This window comes from Orycteropus afer, unplaced genomic scaffold, assembly GCF_000298275.1.
Source record: "Orycteropus afer afer isolate SDZICR_OR568_19922 unplaced genomic scaffold, OryAfe1.0 scaffold00048, whole genome shotgun sequence".
Classification (NCBI taxonomy): Eukaryota; Metazoa; Chordata; class Mammalia; order Tubulidentata; family Orycteropodidae; genus Orycteropus; species Orycteropus afer.
The window spans coordinates 12,208,171-12,227,445 of NW_006921635.1; the positions used below are offsets into that span (position 1 = coordinate 12,208,171).

The 19,275-nt window shown below is 36.6% G+C and overlaps 1 protein-coding gene across 1 annotated transcript in view; it reads right to left on the bottom strand.

The window, feature by feature from the left end:
- Positions 1 to 19,275, bottom strand: part of TAOK3 (TAO kinase 3) — a 110,246-nt gene that overhangs the window by 75,053 nt on the left and 15,918 nt on the right. Inside the window, exons 4-7 of the mRNA XM_007938208.2 lie at positions 16,278 to 16,323; positions 15,236 to 15,332; positions 12,629 to 12,742; positions 11,318 to 11,409 (exon numbers count right to left, since the gene is read on the bottom strand). Coding sequence (XP_007936399.1) covers positions 11,318 to 11,409; positions 12,629 to 12,742; positions 15,236 to 15,332; positions 16,278 to 16,323 — 349 coding nt within the window. The remainder of the gene's footprint in view (positions 1 to 11,317; positions 11,410 to 12,628; positions 12,743 to 15,235; positions 15,333 to 16,277; positions 16,324 to 19,275) is intronic.

The following is a 19,275-nucleotide window of genomic DNA, read 5'->3' on the forward strand; positions in this document are numbered from 1 at the left end:
GCATATGATTCTACACATATTTTTATTGACCTTTCAATGGGATACTTTACACTTACTGTTATGGACTGAATTTTTCAACCCCCTCAACCCCAACACCACCACTAAATATTGTAATCCTTATTCTTATATACCTGTGTTTGTAATCCCATTTAGGAATAAAGTTTTCTTTTTTATGTTAATGAGGCCCTATCAGTGTACGAGGGAGCTCTTGTGGTGTGGTGCCTAAGGCATTTGCTAACCAGAAGGCTGGTGGTTCAAACCCACCAGCCACTCCTTGGAAGGCAGACTGGGCAATCTACTTCCTTAGAGATACCGCCTTGGAAACCCAAGGAGTGGTAGCTATGAGTCTGATTCAAATTCACTGCTACCAAATCAGTTCCGACTAATAGTGATCCCTGCTGGGTTTGTGAAGCTGTAAATCTTTACAGAATTGGATCGCACCATCTTCCTTCTGCAGAGTGGCTGGTGGGTTTGAACCGCTGACTTAGGCCTTCATTAACATGGCCCTGGCTACCTCTAGCGCCTCATTTTGAGTGGAAACCTCTTTGTCCCCTTCTCACAGCATCTGTCACCTCCCTGCAGGAGGAAGCTCAGTGCCTTTCACATGTGTTGTTTCCTTTCTCTGGACTCTCCCGCCCCTCTGCTCCCTAAACTTTTATCTAATTCCTGCCAATCCTTCAGGTTTTAGCTTAAACATCATTTCATTTCTTCATTAATTTTACATATATTTATTGGAGGCTTATTAAATTCTTATAGTCATTTCCTCAGGGAAGTCTTCTTTGACCTCTCAGACTAGTTCTCCCTTTAGATTTTGTCATTGTAAATTATACCTTTCCCTTTTACCATATGTTGCAACCAGAATTAATTACTGGAGTAATTTTTGATTTATGTGTGTTCTTTCTGCTAAACTTCATGAAGGCAGAAACAATGTCTATTATGTTCATCTTTGCATCCCTCAGTGCTGAACACAGCACCTGGTACACAGTAGATGATCCAAAATTACTTGTTTTTTAAAAAAAATGAAGATAAGGCATGTAAAGTCAAAGAGGAAACTTTATCAACAACAACAACAACGAAGAATCTTTGTGCAGAAAGCAGTCACAAAAATGACTGAGAAGAGACTAAGACTTGGGGATTATGTCAAATACTGTCTGATGGACCAATCCACTATCAAGAGGACAGATGTTTTCTTTCACTTACTGGCAAAAAGTATAAAATATAAGCAGCTCAGAAGAATACTGAGTTGCATGGGAGAAACAGCAGAGAAACGGGACCTAAAGAAAAGGAAAATAAATTTAGGAAAAAGAAGATGAAAAAACAACAACAAAGCCCCAATTAAACAGCAATAAGAAAGGTAGTAGCTCACATTAGAAACGGGAGTGGGAAGCTCCATCAGCAGCAAGCACTCTGCCAGCGAACAAGACAAAAGGACAGCCTGACATGAGACAGGAGAGGCACTCTAGTAGAGAAGCACACAATTAAAGGTATTCCAACCATGGCACAGCTCCACAGTCTGGGAAGTTAAATGTTAGCTTCAGATGGCTTCATTTATGTTCAAGTACTTTGCTAGATGCACTATATAAATACTCTTACCCATGGTGAGAGGGCTCATTGCTAGGCCAGAATAGTATAGACCAAGGCTGGCAAACTATAGCCCATGGGTCAAATTCAGCTGGCAGTTTGTTTTTTTGTAAATAAAGTTTTATTGGAACATAGCCATACCCATCAATTAACTTAATGTCTACGGCTGCTTTCATGCAACAACAGCAAATTTGAGTAATTATGATAGAGACTGTAGGATCTACAAACCACAAAATATTTACTATCTGGCCCTTTATAGAAAGTTTGTCAACCTTTACTGTAGAATGTAATAGTCTGCACAGAAGCTGCTATATAAACAATGGAATAGAAACTGGAAACCACCTTGTGATATAGAATCCGTATTTTCTCAAACGAAAGGGGTAGAAGCATTAAAAAAAAAAAAAAGCTAACTAATTAAAAAAAAATAGTGATTTCTACTTAGATTAAAAATAATGATCACATTTTTGTGGATGTTCCATTTGTGTTATATGAGATTAAGGTTCAGGAAGATCAGTTCAATGAAGGTGATGGACATAGCGAAGTCACAGCATCCAGACTGAGTTTCATTTTAATAAAGAAGATCAAAGGGTAAGCAATAGTCTCTGAAAAGTTAAAAGATTTCTTACTAACAATGTGGTAATAATAATAATAACTGCCACCATTTATTGAGTTCCTACTATGTGCCAGGGACTCATGGCCTTAGGTATGTTACTCATATTATTCATAATTCTCATAATAAATGGTATGTCATTATTGTCTCTATTTCCCAATTGAAGAAACTGAGGTTCAGCTAGGCTAAATGACGAAGCCAAGTCATATAATAAGTGGTTACCCTGGGATTTCAACCCAGTCCTGTAACGCTCCAAAGCCTCTTTTCACTAGGCCACAGTGCCTCTCCAAAAACCCTGTGCATCTTATTAAAAAAACCAAACTCACTATCATCAAGTCGAGTCCGACTCATAGTGACCCCTCCTTGGGTTTCTGAGGCAGTATCTCTACGGAAGTAGATTGCCCAGTCTTCCTTCTGAGGAGTGGCTGGTGGATTTGAACCGTCAGCCTTCTGGTTAGCAGTCAAATGCCTTAGGCACTATGCCACCAGAGCTCCTAATCGATAATATTAGTGTTTCTAAATGAAACAACAAAACTAAACGCAGCTTTCAAAAACTAAACCTAGACCCTCAAAACAGCTATCACAGCATTTGTCACTAACAGATTTTTTTTTAAAAAGTGGGTGCTTAATGGCGAAGAAGAAAATTTTAGGCAAGGAAACTGCATAACAACAATATTTATGTTCTCCTTCTCCCTGGAGAATTGATTTTCGAACACAGTTAATTCTCTGAACAATGCTGATATACCATTTACCAGCTTCTACCATGATATCTAGGAGCTCTGGTGGCATAGTGTCTAAGGCATTTGACTGCTAACTAGAAGGCTGGCAGTTCAAACCCACCAGCCACTTCTCGGAAGGAAGGTTGGGCAATCTACTTCTGTAGTGATATTGCCTCGGAAACCCAAGGAGGAGTCTGACTCCACGGCACATAACAACAACAACATCTATAACTTTCAATCTACTTTTAACATCAAAAGTAAAATTCCAAACATACTGATTGTACCTGGAATTTCATTAAACCTTAGACATTATAGAAAGTTTAGAGAAATAATTTTTTCACAGTTATATCTGGGGCAGTTTAACTTTCTTCTTTCGTGTAAAAAAATATACCCCCCCCTTTTTTTTTTTACATATCACTAAGTAAAACTACTGATGGGCAAATAGAAATGTATTATAAAGCTGTCAAAAGATACCTGTAAGCTTTACTATTATGTGACTGGTGTAAAAATTGTTGCGTAATTGCTGAGATGTTAAATGTCCTTGATAATAATTTCATTTTCTGAATATTTACTTTCTACTACTACTTATCAGAATCTAAAAACCACTGACTGCCAAGACGACCACTGTCTTATGTACAGCTAAGAAAAAAGTTGCCAACTATAATTACAGGGTGCTGCTAACTGTAAAATATTCCCTAGTGTTAAGCAGATGTTAAAATGCAGAGAGAGAGAGAGAGAAGAAATACAGTATATATTAGGATTGTGCTGAAAATGCTAACATTTATTGAGTATGTACTATGAACCAGATATAATAAATAAATAAAACCAAACCAAACTCACTGCCATCAGGTCATTCCGACTAATAGAGACCCTCTTTGGATTTCCGAGGTGGTAAATCTTTACGGAAGTAAATTGCCCAGTCTTCCTTCCTTGGAGGGCTGGTGGGTTGCACTACGCCACCAGAGCTCCTTGATACAATAAATATTCACTTTAAATCCATATTTTCTTTAAATTTAGAAAATCCCCATAAGGGAAAGGATCTTGTTATGCAAATTTTAAAAGGAGTTAAAATAACTCTGCTGATGAACAGAAGAGCTGGAAGTCAAACACAAGTTTAGATGACTACAGAGTCTCTGCTCTCAAGTGTAAATCAATACCGTTGTGCCAATGGTTCGCAAGGCTTAAATCTCTACAGAAGCAGACTGCCCATCTTTCTCCTGCAGAGTGGCTGGTCGGTTTGAACCAACAACTTTCTGTTAGGAGCCAACTTCTTTAACCACTGTACCACCAGGCAATTAGAAGGAATAGCTATTGTACAGGATGAGACAGTAATTTGGAAGAAGACTACTTTGTCCTTTAATTCATTAAATCATTTTATAAAAAGCAACTTAAACTAGGCTGCTGTTATACATATTTAAATTTGTTTTTATAAGAAAGATAAAATCAGAAATAAGTATATACCAGGGACTGTCTCAAGAAAGTACCTGGGATCTGGACCTATTCTGTCCATTGCCAATTGCTATTTGATATTTCAGTCATTATTACATCTACACAGCACAGAAGCTGATGTGATGATCCTGAAACATCATGAAGGGGTAATTGCTGTTTGCTCTTTTATAGAATGTTGTAAAGAGTAGAGTCTATGCTATATTTCAGAAGGATTTTTATAAGAAAAAATTGTTAAACTAATGGGTGGGCACTTAAAGAGTTGAACCTTACTGGCTTTAAGTTCAACTCAAACTGAGGAGGTGCTGTATAGTCTCAGTGTTAAGTGTTCAACTCATCACGCTGGTCGTGATGGTTAAGAGTATGTGTACACCCACCTTCATTGAAGCATTATTCACAATTGCAAAATGACTGAAACAATCTAAGTGACCATCAATGGATCAATAGATAAGCAAACCATGGCACATACATATACACAGTGGAATATTATGCAACATTAAAGAATAACAATGAATCTGCAAAACACCTCATAGCATGGATGAATCTGAAGGACATTAAACTGAGTGAAATAAGTCAATCACAAAAGAGCAAATTCCAACTCATAGTGACCCTACAGGACACCAGAATATAAAATATGAAAAATAGTAATATATGTAATAATTATATAGATTATTATAGATAGCAGTTACATATGAATGTAATTAGCTGACAACGAGCATTTACTATGTGTCAGGCACTATAGTAAATGCTTTACTTACATTCTCATATTGAATCCTGATCATACCTAGGATATTTGTACACTCACTCCTCAATTATTGATATGGTTAATTAGGTTCCAAAGACCAGGTTGTTATGCAAAAATTACCAGTATGCAAAAATGGAGGATGACCACGTAAGATCACAAAATGAAGGACAATACATCTTTACGTAACTGCCAAATTTCACCATTACATAAATGACAAATCACTGAGAATCATAGCCCACCCAAGGTGACACATAATTATTCTTGTGGTTTGAGTGAGAGTTTACAGAGCAAGTTAGTTAACCATTCAACAATTTATACACATTTTGTTTCACACATTAGTTGCAGTTCCCTCAATCTAACAGTACTCTTCCCATTTCCTCCCTGGATTCCCTGTGTCTACTCATCCTTCTTCCCTGCCCTTTCTTGCCTTTAGAGCTCTGTTTTGGGGCAAATGTTGTCCTTTTGCTTTTGTACAATTAATTGTTCTGAGGAGTACATTCCTCATGAGTGTTATTGTTCATTTTACAGGCCAGTCTGTTTACTGAAAGGTGATTCCTGGGGGTGGGTTCAGTTCTAGGTTTGATGGGTGTCTCAGGGCTACATTCTTGAGGGTTCCACCAATTTCTATCAGATCAGCAAGTCTGGTCTTTTTTGTATGATTTTGAAATTTTTTTTCCCCATTTTATCCAGCACCTTCCATTGTGGCCCCAATCAGAGCAGTTGGCAGTGGAAGCTGGGCACCATGTAGTTCTTCTGGTCTCAGGGTAGCGGAGACTGTGGTTGGCATGGTCCATTAATCCTTTGGACTAATTGCTGCCTTGAATCTGATTTTCTTCACTTTTTTTTCCTCCAGACTGGGAGAGACCAACAGTTGCATCTTAGATGGCTGCTTGCCAGCTTTAAGACCCTAGCTGCTACTCACCAAAATAAGGATACTGTCTCTGTGAACGATGTTATGCCAGCTGTCCCCTAAAGACTGTGGTCCTAAGCCCTCTGACTCATTCCCTCAAAGTGCTTCATCATGACTAAGAAGTTTTTATAACTTTGTCCCCTGTTTGCTCTACTATATATATATGAATATACTTACAGCACATACTAATACGCATGTAGAAATATCCTCTGGCAAACCCATATACGCTCATGTCCCATTCACCTACCAATACTCTGCATGTCTGCCTATGTATCCACTTGTATATTATTGTTTGTTATTATTGATATTGCAGGATTGTGTACATAATAGTATTTACCTTTGTTGTCTGTGTAACTCTTGTGTACTTCTCAGTGTCTTCCTTTGTCTTACCCATATTATTCTGATCTCCCCCTTATCATATATTGCCTTTCCTTTCACCAGAATTACACGTGTCTACTATTTAGTTAGTGATTTTCCTTCCCCTCCTCTCCCATTCCTGGTAACCATCAAAGAATGTTTCTTTCTGTATATAAACTTTTTCTTGACTTTTTATAATAGTGGTCTCATAAAATATTTGTCCTTTTGTGACTGACTTATTTCATTCACCATAATGTCCGTCAGGTTCATTTTTATTCTTTAATGTTGCATAGCATCCCCACTGTTTATATGGACCATGGTTTGCTTACCCATTCATCCACTCATGGGCACTTAGGTTGTTTCAGTCTTTTTGCTATTGTGAATAATGCTTTGATTAAGATGAGTGTGCATATACCTGTTAATTGACACATAATCTTAACCATCACAGCCAGTGTTACTCTCACCTCACAACTTGGTGTTTGTTACTTCCAGACGTACATTGTTTGTGCACAAAATAGCTGGATGATAGATTTTTTCTATTGTTCTAAATGCAAAATGTCAGAAAACAAGAGAGCTGATAAGTGAAGGGTGTTGTTGTTGTTGTTGTTATGTGTCGTTGAGTCAGACCCGACTCATAGCGACCCCTCCTTGGGTTTCCGAGGCAGTATCACTATGGAAGTAGATTGCCCCATCTTCCTTCCAAGGAGTGGCTTATCTAAACATGAGAAAACTGAGGCTTAGGAAAGTTAAGAAATTGCTCTGGGTCACAAAGCCAGAATCACCATGTTACACAACCCCAAAAGGCATCATTCACATTCCAGATTAAGTACATACCTACTGGACTTGCATGCAGCTATACACACTAGTAAAGCCAAGATTAAAATCTAGGGTATCTAATTTTAAATCTTACTATTTCTAGGATTATTGCTATGCACAGAGTAGTTTTTTTGGAACGTATTTATTTCTAAATTTTAAAAAGTTAAATTGTTAAATATTTCAAATACATAAAATTAGGAGAATACTGTAACAGAGATCTATCACTTAGATTTCTCATTATTTTGTCCTATTTGTCTCAGATTTTTTTCTTTCAAAATAAAAAGATATGAATATAACCCTACTCTGTTTCCTCCTTCCACAGTTTACTATTTTGAAATTGTATCTTTTGCATCTGTTATATTCTATTAATGTGTGTGTGTGTGTGTATATATATATATTTATATATATATATATATATGCTTATAAGTAATTTATTAAAAATGTGTATAAAACTTTCATAATTGATACCATACTGTACTTACATGTTTGCAACTTTCTTTGTTCATTAAATATTCAATGTTATGAATTTGGGATTTACCTATGAAACATGTTGATCCAGTTGACTTTTAACTGTAATATAGTATTCCAAAATTTATTTATCCATTCTCCTTTGGATGAAAATTAAGTTGTTTCTATCTTTTTTTTTTTTTTTTGCCACCAGAAGCAAGGCTGCATCTTTGCACATTTTTTCTAGCATACATGCTAAAGATTTCTCTAAAGTACATGCTTAGAAGTGAAATGCTAGGTCATGGAGAATGCTACTCACCATCTTGGCTACACTTTGCTTATAGTAAAAGTTATGTATCCAAATCTTCATGTTTTTTTTAAAGTTAGTTTAGAAAAATTCCTCCCTCTCCTGGTATCAAAGGAGTGCTGGTGGCACAGTGGGTAAGCCCTCGGCTGCTAACTCAAAGATTAGTAGCTGGAACACACCAGACGTTCCAGGGGAGAAAGATGAAGTAGTCTGCTCCCATAAAGGTTACAGCCTTGGACACTCTATGGGGCAGTTCTACCCTGTCCTATAGAGTCGCTGTGAGTCAGAATTGACTTGACGACACACAACAACAACAACATCTCGATATCATAATCTCCTGGAATAATAATAATAATATAGTGATTATACTGCTAACCAGAAGGCTGGTGGTTCAAACCCACCAGCCACTCCTTGGAAGGAAGGTTGGGCAACCTACTTCCATAGTGATATCGCCTTGAAAACCCAAGGAGGGGTCACTATGAGTTGGGTCTGACTTGACAGCACATAACAACAACACAACATGTGTCTTATATAATAGATTTACATATTTTAAGTGTCTTATGCACATCAACACATTAATCTTCACAACAAACCTATGAAATGGACACTGTTATTATCTCTATTTTACTGATGAGGAAACTGAGGCACAGAGAGGCTTCTCTTAAAAGTATTAAAGCTTTGCTTTTTTATTTTTAGGTATTTAATCAATCTGGAATTTATTTTTGCATATGACATAAACTAGAAATCTAATTATAGTTCTCATCATATAACTAACATTGTCTTAATAACATTATTGAATGGGCCATCTTTTCTTCACTCATCTGTATGCCTTTTTTGTGTTATAGCAAAATTGTACTTTTACATGCATCTGTTTCTTGGTCTTTTAGTCTATTCTCTTACTTATCAGTCTTTCTCTGCACCAGTACCAAACTGATTAATTATTTGACATAGATTTTGGTACAGTGATCTTCTGTCCAAATTCTGTTTCTTCAAAGCTAGTCTTAGCTAGTTTTGGCCCTATGAATTTGGCAAATAATACCTTGTCAAGTTCTACACAGTATTGCTAGCAGTTCATCATAAACCGTTTTTAAAGTACACAAATATTTCTGCTGAATCATCAAAAAAATCAGTGTAAATAAATTTATTAGATCAATTTCCCTTGCAATGAAAGAGTGATTAACATGATATTAAAACAAAACAAAAAACCAAACCCATTGCCATCAAGTCTTGTTAGTAGTCAAATGCCTTATGCCACCAGAGCTCTAAAAAGGAATTCTACCACTTCAATATTCATCAATAGAAGACCAAAAAAAATAAGCTATATTATACCCACATAATGGAATATTGTTGCTATTATGTGCCATTGAGTCGGACCTGACTCATAGCGACCCCTCCGTGGGTTTCCGGGGTGATATCTCTATGGAAGTAGAGTGCCCAACCTTCCTTCCAAGGAGTGGCTGGTGGGTTTGAACCACTAGCCTTCTGGTTAGCAGTCAAGTGCCTTAGGCACTACACTACCAGAGCTCCCAATGGAATATTAAGCTGTCATTAATCAAACGAAAACATCTTCCAGGTACTAATAAAGTAAGCTCTCCAAGATACGAAGAGAAAAAGTACAGAACCACATGCATATGTTAACCTGAATGTGTGTTCATATCTGTTTGTATATTCATAAAGAAACCCTAAAAGAATACACAAGAAACTATTTAAGGAGGATCCCTATGTCTGTAGGTTGGGAGAGGTTGGCAGATGGGCCCAGAGGTGGAAGAAGACCTTGCACTGTATGCCTTTGTATATATATTTTTTAATTTCTAAACCATGTGAGTCTATTTTTTTTGTTGTTGTTGTTGTTATGGGCCGTCGATTGGTCTGCAACTCATAGCGACCCCTCCTTGGGTTTCTGAGGCAGTATCACTATGGAAGTATATTGCCCCATCTTCCTTCTGAGGAGTGGCTGGTGGGTTTGACCCCCCAGTCTTCTGGTTAGCAGTCAAGTGCCTTAGACACTACGCCACCAGAGCTCCCTATAAATCTATTACTTATTGAAAAAATTAATATTCTAAATTTCCTCTCTGAATACTATTTAATTTTTTTTACATTAATATCTCATTTACGTTAAAAGAGAAAAATTGTGCATCTTTACCATATGCTTCTTTGATGGAAAGAGTGAATGAAGCAACTGGAAATGTAACATAGAGGGTCCAAACTCTTCTTTATAGGCCAAACATTTTAGGGAAAGAGAAAATAATAGTCTGAAAATGAAATTGTTGTTGTTGTTGTTATGTGCCGTCAAGTCGGCCTCGACTCATAGTGACCCCTCCTTGGGTTTCTGAGGCAGCATCACTATGGAAGAAGATTGCCCAACCTTCCTTCCGAGGAGTGGCTGATGGGTTTGAAGTGCCAGCCTCTGGCTAGCAGTCAAGTGCCTTACGCACTATGCTACCAGAGCTCCTGAAAATGAAACTGGAGCTCAGTAATCGTTAAAGGATCAGTTTGGAGTTCAAGATAGAAGAAATTAAATTAAAAATTAATTTTAAAAAAACTGAATGTATTTTTTTAAGAACTCATTGTTTTTTAGATTAAACATTTTTAACTTGAATATGTACAAATATCTAGAAAATGGCCATGTTGTGCTGCGGCAGATGAACTAGCTTTTGAAGAGCACTTGTGCTGATCTGCTCCCAACTCTGCACTCAGGGAATCACACTGGTAGCCTGAAATTGGCTACAAAGGGCATATTTACACCACAGAAAATGGCAAATGCTACAAATCAGGGTTCTTCTCACCCCCAGAATCATTCACTAAATTTACCACTACACTACTGGATGAAGGTAACTTTTATATTAAAAATATAAAACCAAGATGAGCCATTCGGTTGTACTTTATTTAGACAATGTGAGATAACTTCATAATATTTGGGGAACTATTTTATGGCTGGGATTATCTTTTAATAGGACACTTTCTCTGAAGTTGCTCTTTTTAGAGGTCACATCGTTGATAAGCTTGCTCTTGATTTTTCAGATTTCCCTCATAAAAACTGGAGTGTAAATGAAGGTAATGAATATAACAGTGAAGGTAGGAAATATGTTATCAGCCATGAGATAGAGAATAAATATTTTTCAAATATTAGTGCTTTCTATCTTATGTTGCCACATTTGTTAATTGCTATATGTGTTCAAACTCCTTTATTTAAGTTAATAACATAAAAGCATAGAGAGCAAACAATCTTTTGATGTTATATAAGATCACAGAAAAAATACAATAAATTCACCTTGCCTGGCATACATACAGCAGTCAATATTAACTGAATGAATAAAGTAGTAAACATAATAAAGAACAGTTCTCAAAAGCATGATGAAAACCAACAACTTTTACTCACCTAATTCAATACAGGTGATGCCAAGCGACCAGACATCAACTTTCCCATCATACTGTCCTTCGTCCATAGCTAATATCACCTCTGGTGCCATCCTACCAGACATACATACAAAACTCAATGTAAATTAAAAAACAAAATTCATTTAGTAACATGATTCAATGAAATAGTTATTCTTGAGGGTATTCTAAAATTTTTTATATCTGATAAAGATGTTATTTCCTTACATAAACCATCTCAGAGTGGTGGGAACTCTTCAAACTGTACACAACACACTTGGCAATTTACATGAAACAATACATTATTTCCCATAACTCTTGGTAGTACCACTTACTATAATTTGATCTGGGGTAAGTTACTTAACTTTTGGTATGTCATTTTCTTTTATCTATAAAATGGAATAGATATCTCACAGAGATATGTAAAGAATTAAGATATGTGAACCACTTAAAAATAAATAAATTACTTTAAACAAACTGAAAAGTGCTTTATGGATTTATATACAGCCATACAATCAGCTATTTCAAAGATATCTCAAGTAAAAAAAAAAAAAAAAAAAAAAACACCAAAAACAGGCTATGTGAATGTATGTTAACTCGTCCATAATGGCTTTTCATTAAGAGGGCATAGGCCATATCTGTTTAATATGCTTTGAACAGAACTGTTCTCTCCTAGTGTATGTAAGTAGTTGCTCTGTAAATGTTTGATGATGGGGGAGAAAAATTCAAATAGTAGCTGTTTTTTTTTTTAGTTGGTAAGTAAATTTCCAGGGATACATAAGTCATTTTCCAAGTTACACTGAAAATTTAATGTATCTATGAAAGGAAAGAAAGGAACCTGAATAGATTGGGGAAAAACTAAGTAAAAATAACAATGAAAAGCTTCAGAGCACTCAACACAGACAAGAACTTGGATTTCTTTCACTGGAAGGCAGCATTCATGCTTGTGGGCTAGCTACAGAAGGTTAAAGAGGCTGGCTACCTTGTCCGTCCTAGAGACTCTGTCTCAAGAGAAAATTTCAAAAGAAACCCCAAATGAAATCTACAGGCTGAGCCTGGTCAGGGAGATAATTGTGCTCAGTTCATGCACAGTGACATCAACTTTATTTGAACAATTTAGTTACTGTAAATTTTATATTAAGTCAAAGTGTTTCCTTTTGCTTTTCAGCTTTCTATCCTTCTCTAATGAAATTTTATTTTGAGACACATGGTAAGATAATGTCAAAAACAAAACAAAATAAAATCAATGCTATGAGTCCATCTAGTTTGTGTATGCATATTTTAAAATTGTGTTATGTTTTCTAATTCTACATACCAGTAAGGTGTGCCAACGAAGGAGTTGGCAGGAGAAACCATTGAGGCAGATCCAAAATCAGCTAGTTTAACCTGACCTGGCTCTGTTAGAAGAATATTTCCTGCTTTAATATCCCTATAGGAAAAAATAAGGGGTTAGAAATTACTTTTCAATTTTGATTACAGAATAGGTGAGAGCATGCAATTAATCAGACAAAAAGCATATTTAAAAAACCTTGCACAGGTAGCCAGAAGGGGATTTAGCAATTACTGCATGTTGTCAGTGGTTATACTTACAGGTAGGTCACAGTAATACTTAAAGGTAGTGCTTTCTTCAGAGTGAGGGAATACAATGAGAAAAAAGGCAGATAAGAAACCTAGTCAGTTGCTACACTTACAAAAAGCATATTCTTAAATGCTAAATCCAATCATCAACAGTGTTCCTTCTGCTGGAAAACTGGTACCATATGTAACCGCTGTTTTTGTTTTTTCCTTTTCCCAATTATGTGACATTTCTGGAATCTAAAGAGATCTTCAATGACTCTGTATTGACTACCTACCAATAAACCTCAACTCCACACATACCTTTTCTTTCTTGCCTGTGACCCTTTCTCTCTGCCTTTAATTGTAACTGCAACTCTAAGGCATTTGAGGGTACATGTTATATAGAAGGTGTTATTTTAAAAATAACACTGTACAGTAAAAAGAAGACCCTGAAAGATCAAAACAAACAAGGATTAGGGGTTAAGAAATTGCATTTCTATTGTATTACTACAAAAATAATCACAAGCGGCTACTATTAAAATGATTAGATGTTTTACACAGCAAAAAGTTTTAAAATCAAGATTTAAAAAATCCATTCTTAAGTATGATGACTTAGGATGAATTTTTAAAAGGTCTAAGGTGTAAAGAGTACTAGGAACCAAAGATTGTTAAGTTGATGGACAACGGAAAGATAAAGTAGAGAGAATGAGGAAAAACTCAAGCGGAAAATGACAAGGTGCAAATCCTCCACAACACCACAAGCTTTTTTCCAAATATCTTCCCTTGAAAATTCTATTTCCTTCCTCATGATGACATTAGGCACTGGCAGAAAGAACTGAAAAAAAGTATTATTTCTTTCTCTTTACAACAGAAAAATACCTTTCCTCTCCAGTATTATCTTCCATTACAAGACTGACTTGCCTTTTAACTCAAAACAATAAAAATGTAACACACCATGCTATTAGTATTTATTTTTAAATAAAAATTCTTTAAAGATTTTTCCCCTTTTCAACTTCTTTTACATATTAGAGAAGATAAAATATAAAACATTAAAATAATATAAAGATTAAGGTAATAAAGACACAAAAAAAACTAAACTGTAGCTTTAAGTAAAAGAAGGTAAAATCATCATAAGCAAGTTGGTGCTCAATAATGACATCTTAGTGCCTAAGGCATTGGACTGCTAACCAGAAGGCTGGCAGTTCAAACCCACCAGCCACTCCTTGGAAGGACGGTTGGGCATCTACCTCTGTAGAGACACCATCTTGGAAACCCAAAAAGGGGTCGCTGTGAGTTGAATTGACTCAATGGTAATGAGTACCTAAGAGACAGACTTTTTCTTTTTTTTTAAGTTAAATCTATAGATATTATGGTTAAATGTATTCCATCGGTATTTGTTAGGCATGGTCAGGCTCATTCCTCACCCTCATCAATGAGTCAAATTCATGGCAGAAATTTGGGTCTGCCTCATTTGTAGAAGTTCTGCTTTTGGAGTATCAGTAAGTGGTGATGCTTACTCTCAGGGGATGAAAACAGGACCAAAAGGAGAACCTATGATCTAATAGTTTCACTTCTTCTTAGTAAATGTCAAGTGTTTTCTTTTGCTTGTGAGCCATTATCAGGTCTCACATTCCACTACTTCTCTTACCATTTATTAAAGGAAATGTACTAGAAGCTAGCTCTTTATTGAGAGGAGAGATTGCTTAATAACATTTTTCCTTTGGAGAAGTCAGTAGAGGGAGATAAGCATGGTGGTAAAGAAACTATAAAGTAGTGGGAAGTCCTGGATTAGGAGTCAGGAAATTTGGATTCCAATCGTAAAGTCATTACTTAAATGCTATAAAACTGTGCACAAAGTAAACATTCTGAGCCCCAGTTTCTTCATCAGCCAAATAAAGATAAAAATAACTTTTAAAGTATCTATATGTACTATAGAAATACAAAGTATTATTAAAGTAAAAAAACAGCAAATGTTTATATAAGATTGACTTGTTATTTTCAATTGGAGAGGGAGAAGAAACTCGGCTAAGAAACAAAATATATGGAAGGAACTTTAATTTTCTTTTTCACTCTTCTTGGATCAGTATCAAATGGTTTCTGGGTCCTTCTTCAAATTTCCCTGCCTAGAAAATAGTTACCTATCGAATAGAGATGATGTAAGTCTTTGTGGGCATATGGGAGAGACCAAGGGACAGGAGTTAAATTCTTGCAACTGTACTCCTTATACCCAGAAGCAGCAGTTACCTATCTGCTTCTCATAAATCCTTAGGCACACTAAAAATTGGAACATGCATTAATTTTCAAGGTTCCTTGAATATACAGTCCTGTAACTGCCAACAAAAACATAACTGGTCTCTAATCTTACCTATGAATCAATGCATGAGAATGCAGGTAGGCTAGCCCTTGCAAGGCACCATGAGTAATGGCAGCGATCTCCATTTCCTGAAGTGGCTTCTTATGGACTGAAGAAGGAAAACAAGTCAGGAGTAGATGATCAGTTTCATTCCTTTTATACTACCTTACACAATATACCAGACTGAATCACAGACATTCTCAAATGACAATGGGGGAGCACCTTCACTTCAATACACAAGATATATAATTTCTAGAAGAACAAAAATAATCAGATAACAGGAAACCCAAGTGCAATTAAAAAAAAAAAAAAGAAGAAGAAGAAACCAACTCAAAACTTAAATCAAACAAATCCTTTAAGGCAAAACAAAAAATCAAGCCTGATGTTCACTGAGAGATGCACTGTTCATTGATTTATCAGTTGTGCAAGAAAAAGCCACACTGATTCCAAATTTCCACCAGGCCCAAATTTATCAGTCCCTTCTGACATTTTAAATGCCTTGAGTGTTTAAGGTTACATTATTCTCCTCTGCCATAAAACCATCTATAATTATCCCTTCTAAATACAGGTTTTCATTATTTGTGAAAGCAGCTAATAAGCAATTTCTATTCAGAGATCAAGGATGATTCAAGAAACTTTTTTTTTTTTTTTTTTAAATACACATTTTTAACAGTTTCTGGTTATAACAGCATTTGCAAAGGAGATCTGGGTCAGTCAAGATATTTGAAAGGGTTCCATATCAATATAATTTGATAACATCTACCTCTGGTTTCATACATACACATGAATTTTATGTTCTTGACTATATATACCACATTGTAGCAGCTAAATATTTCAGTAATACCTGCCTGAACTAAAACAGCAGGAGGGTTGCTAATCATCCCTTCAATATTTTCAGTAACACTAAAGAGATAAAAGTTTGCATAGCTTATCCACACAACACTAAAGTCCACATCATCATCCATTTAAGTTGCCCAAACTGTATTTCAGTATGACAAGAGATAACATCTGTCAAGGTAAAACAGAAAGGAGGGAATAGTGTTTTTGTTTTTACCTTCTAATAAATCCGAAGCTGAGCCTAAGCAATATTCCATCACCAACTGTAACAGATTAAAATAATAACCAGAACAATAAAAATTAATTAAAAACCACAAATTCCCTGTAACAAAACAAAACAAAACAAAACAAAAACAAACAAAGAGCTAAGAATACTAGTAGAATAAATATTCTGACCTACCTGAACCTGGGTTAATTTTGGTCATTTGGCACTGATTGATTTTCACAATATCCATCATCTCATTTTTTTTTTTTTAATATCTTACTTGGAACTAAGACTAAAAAGGAACTACGTCTGGGAATATTCACTGTAAATGGTCAAACTGAGAATGCCCATATATTCACTTACTAATGTCCACTCTACTTTGTTTTAAAAAAAGGATTCAGGGTAGCTAGGTTGCTCTGTAAATTAATTTTGTAACTCAAACAGTAAAAAACAAATTATGAGCCAGTAAAATCTATACTGGATAATACCAGTTGAATAAAATAAACCAGTAAGTAGTACATTGCATATTTTCATGTTTTTTAAAAAGTTCTATATAAAAAACACACGTTGTTTAGAACTCAGTCTAAAGATGTAGCTTGCTACGTATCATTACATTATCTTGAATCTCTCAGAGATGTGAAATATTTAAATTTCTAAGTTAAAATATTTTAAGAATAATATTATTAAAATTTCTTGGATTTGCAATCTTGAGAAGCTTTTCAGAAACAAAAACAAAAAATGAAAAATTCTTTCTTTACTCTCATCCCATATATATTTTTTTAATTTTAAGAGTTCGTTTTACATTCAACATTATGTGTACATTTAGTTTCACTCCCCATTCACCATGCCCAACCCTAACCCAGTCTCCTCCCCTCCCTGCCCAGTCACCCTTCCCCTGTGCCCCTCATAGTTATGCACTCCTGTTTGTTCTGCATTTCCTCTGTGTGAATGTTGCTCCTCTGCTGCCCGTGGTCTATTGCTCTAAGGGATGTATTATCATAGGGTGTGTGGGTGCGTCATCCTGGGTTGAGCAGTCTGTATGTGTATCTTGTTAACTATTGGGCTGAGAACCAGCCACTGGGAGTGAGTTTAATAAAATTCCAGGGCTCTAGTATTGGGGGTCTCATCAGATTTTATCTAACCAGTAATTCTGATCATTATTGAATTTTTGGATCATGTTCGTTTTCCCTCCCACTCTATCCAGGATCTCCAGATTTGATTCTTTCCTGAGTGGCTGGCATTGGTAGCCGGGCACCATCCAGTTCTTCTGGTCTCGAGGGCCTTCATGTCCTAGGGCTGATTGCTTCCAAATGTCCCTGTTTTTCTTTATTCTTCTTCGCTTCCGATGCTAGGACACCGTTAGCTGCACCTTAGACGGCCTCTTGAAAGCTTTTAAGACCCCAGTCTCTACTCACCAATGTAGGATGCGGAACAAGGCCTTTATGTATTTTGTTGTGCCTATTTGAGTCTGGTGTCCCCCAGTACTACGGTCCTGAGACGGTAGATCTATTAGATCTCTTTCCCATAGTGTCTGGGTGTCTGTGAGGGAGTACTCTGTCTTCTATTGTTTCTGTAAGGACTGCAGGTATTTTGTATCACTGTTGTCTGTGCAAGATTGGCCTCAGCTGAACCTATCTTTGGTCTAGAGAATACTCCTGTTCACTGACCCCATCTGATCCTCTCAGGTGTTTATGTGTTTATCTGTAGCCTGGTGTTTGGTGTTAATGGCAATGCAGAATTTTGGACACATTGGTTGGTATTAGCATCTGTTGTCTATCTCTTATGTGCACAATTCGGTGTCCTCCCATTTCCTAATGTTATCATGGTGGTCACAGACTCTTTCTGTACATCCCTCCCCTTACCCACATCCACGTGTGGGCCCCAACTAGCGCGAAATTAATTCCTCCCCTTCCCTCCCCATTCCAGTAACCTACAAAGTGAGTTCCCTTCCCAAGTAAACTCTGTTTTTTTACAGTAATGGGCTCATACAGTACTTGTTTTCTGCGATTGACTTATTTCACTCAGCATAATGTCCTCCAGGTTCATCCACATTGTGAGATGATTCGTGTATCCCTCCTTGTTCTTTAATGTGGCACAGTATTCCATTGTGTGCATGTACCATAATTTGGTTATCCACTCATCCACTGATGGGCATTTAGGTTGTTTCCATCTCCTTGCTATAATGAATTGTGCTGCGATGAACATAGGTGTACATATGTCTGTTCATGTGCTCTCACCTCTTTAGGATATATTCCTAGCAATGGAATTGCAAGGTCAAATGGTATTTCTATTTTCAGTGTTTTATGGAAATGCCATACCATATGCCACAATGGTTGTAACATTTTACCATCCCACCAGCAGTGCACAAGAGTTCCAATCTCTCTGTGACCTCGCCAGCATTTTTTATTTTCTGAACTGTTGAACTTTGCTATTATTGCTGGGGTGAGTCTCATCCCCCATGTTTATGGTGTCCCAGAGTTCTGATTTGCAGCCAAGGTCACTATAAGTGTTCTGTGACCAATCTAGACACACACACACACACACACACACACTCTCTCTCTCTCTCTCTCTCTCTCTCTCAGTAATTAGTATTTTGCTATTCTAAAAACAAAACATGCTTACTTAAAAAAAAAAAAAAAAAAAAACCCATTGCTACTGAGTCGATTTCTACTCATAGCAACCTTACAGGGCAGAGTAGGACTACTTCGTAGGGTTTCCAAGGCTGCAATCTTTCCAGAAGCAGACTGCCACATCTTTCTCCCATGGAATGGCTGGTGGGTGCAAAACATTGACTTTTTGGTTAGCAGCAGAGTGCCTAACCACAGCGCCATGAGGGCTTTTTACATGCTCTATTGAAAACAAGGGAGCTCTGGTAGCATAGTGGCTAAGACACTTGCCTGCTAACCAGACGGCTAGCGGTTCAAACCCACCAGCCACTCCTCGGAAGGAAGGTTGGGCAATCCTACTTCCATAGTGATACTGCCTCGGAAACCCAAGGAGGGGTCGCTAT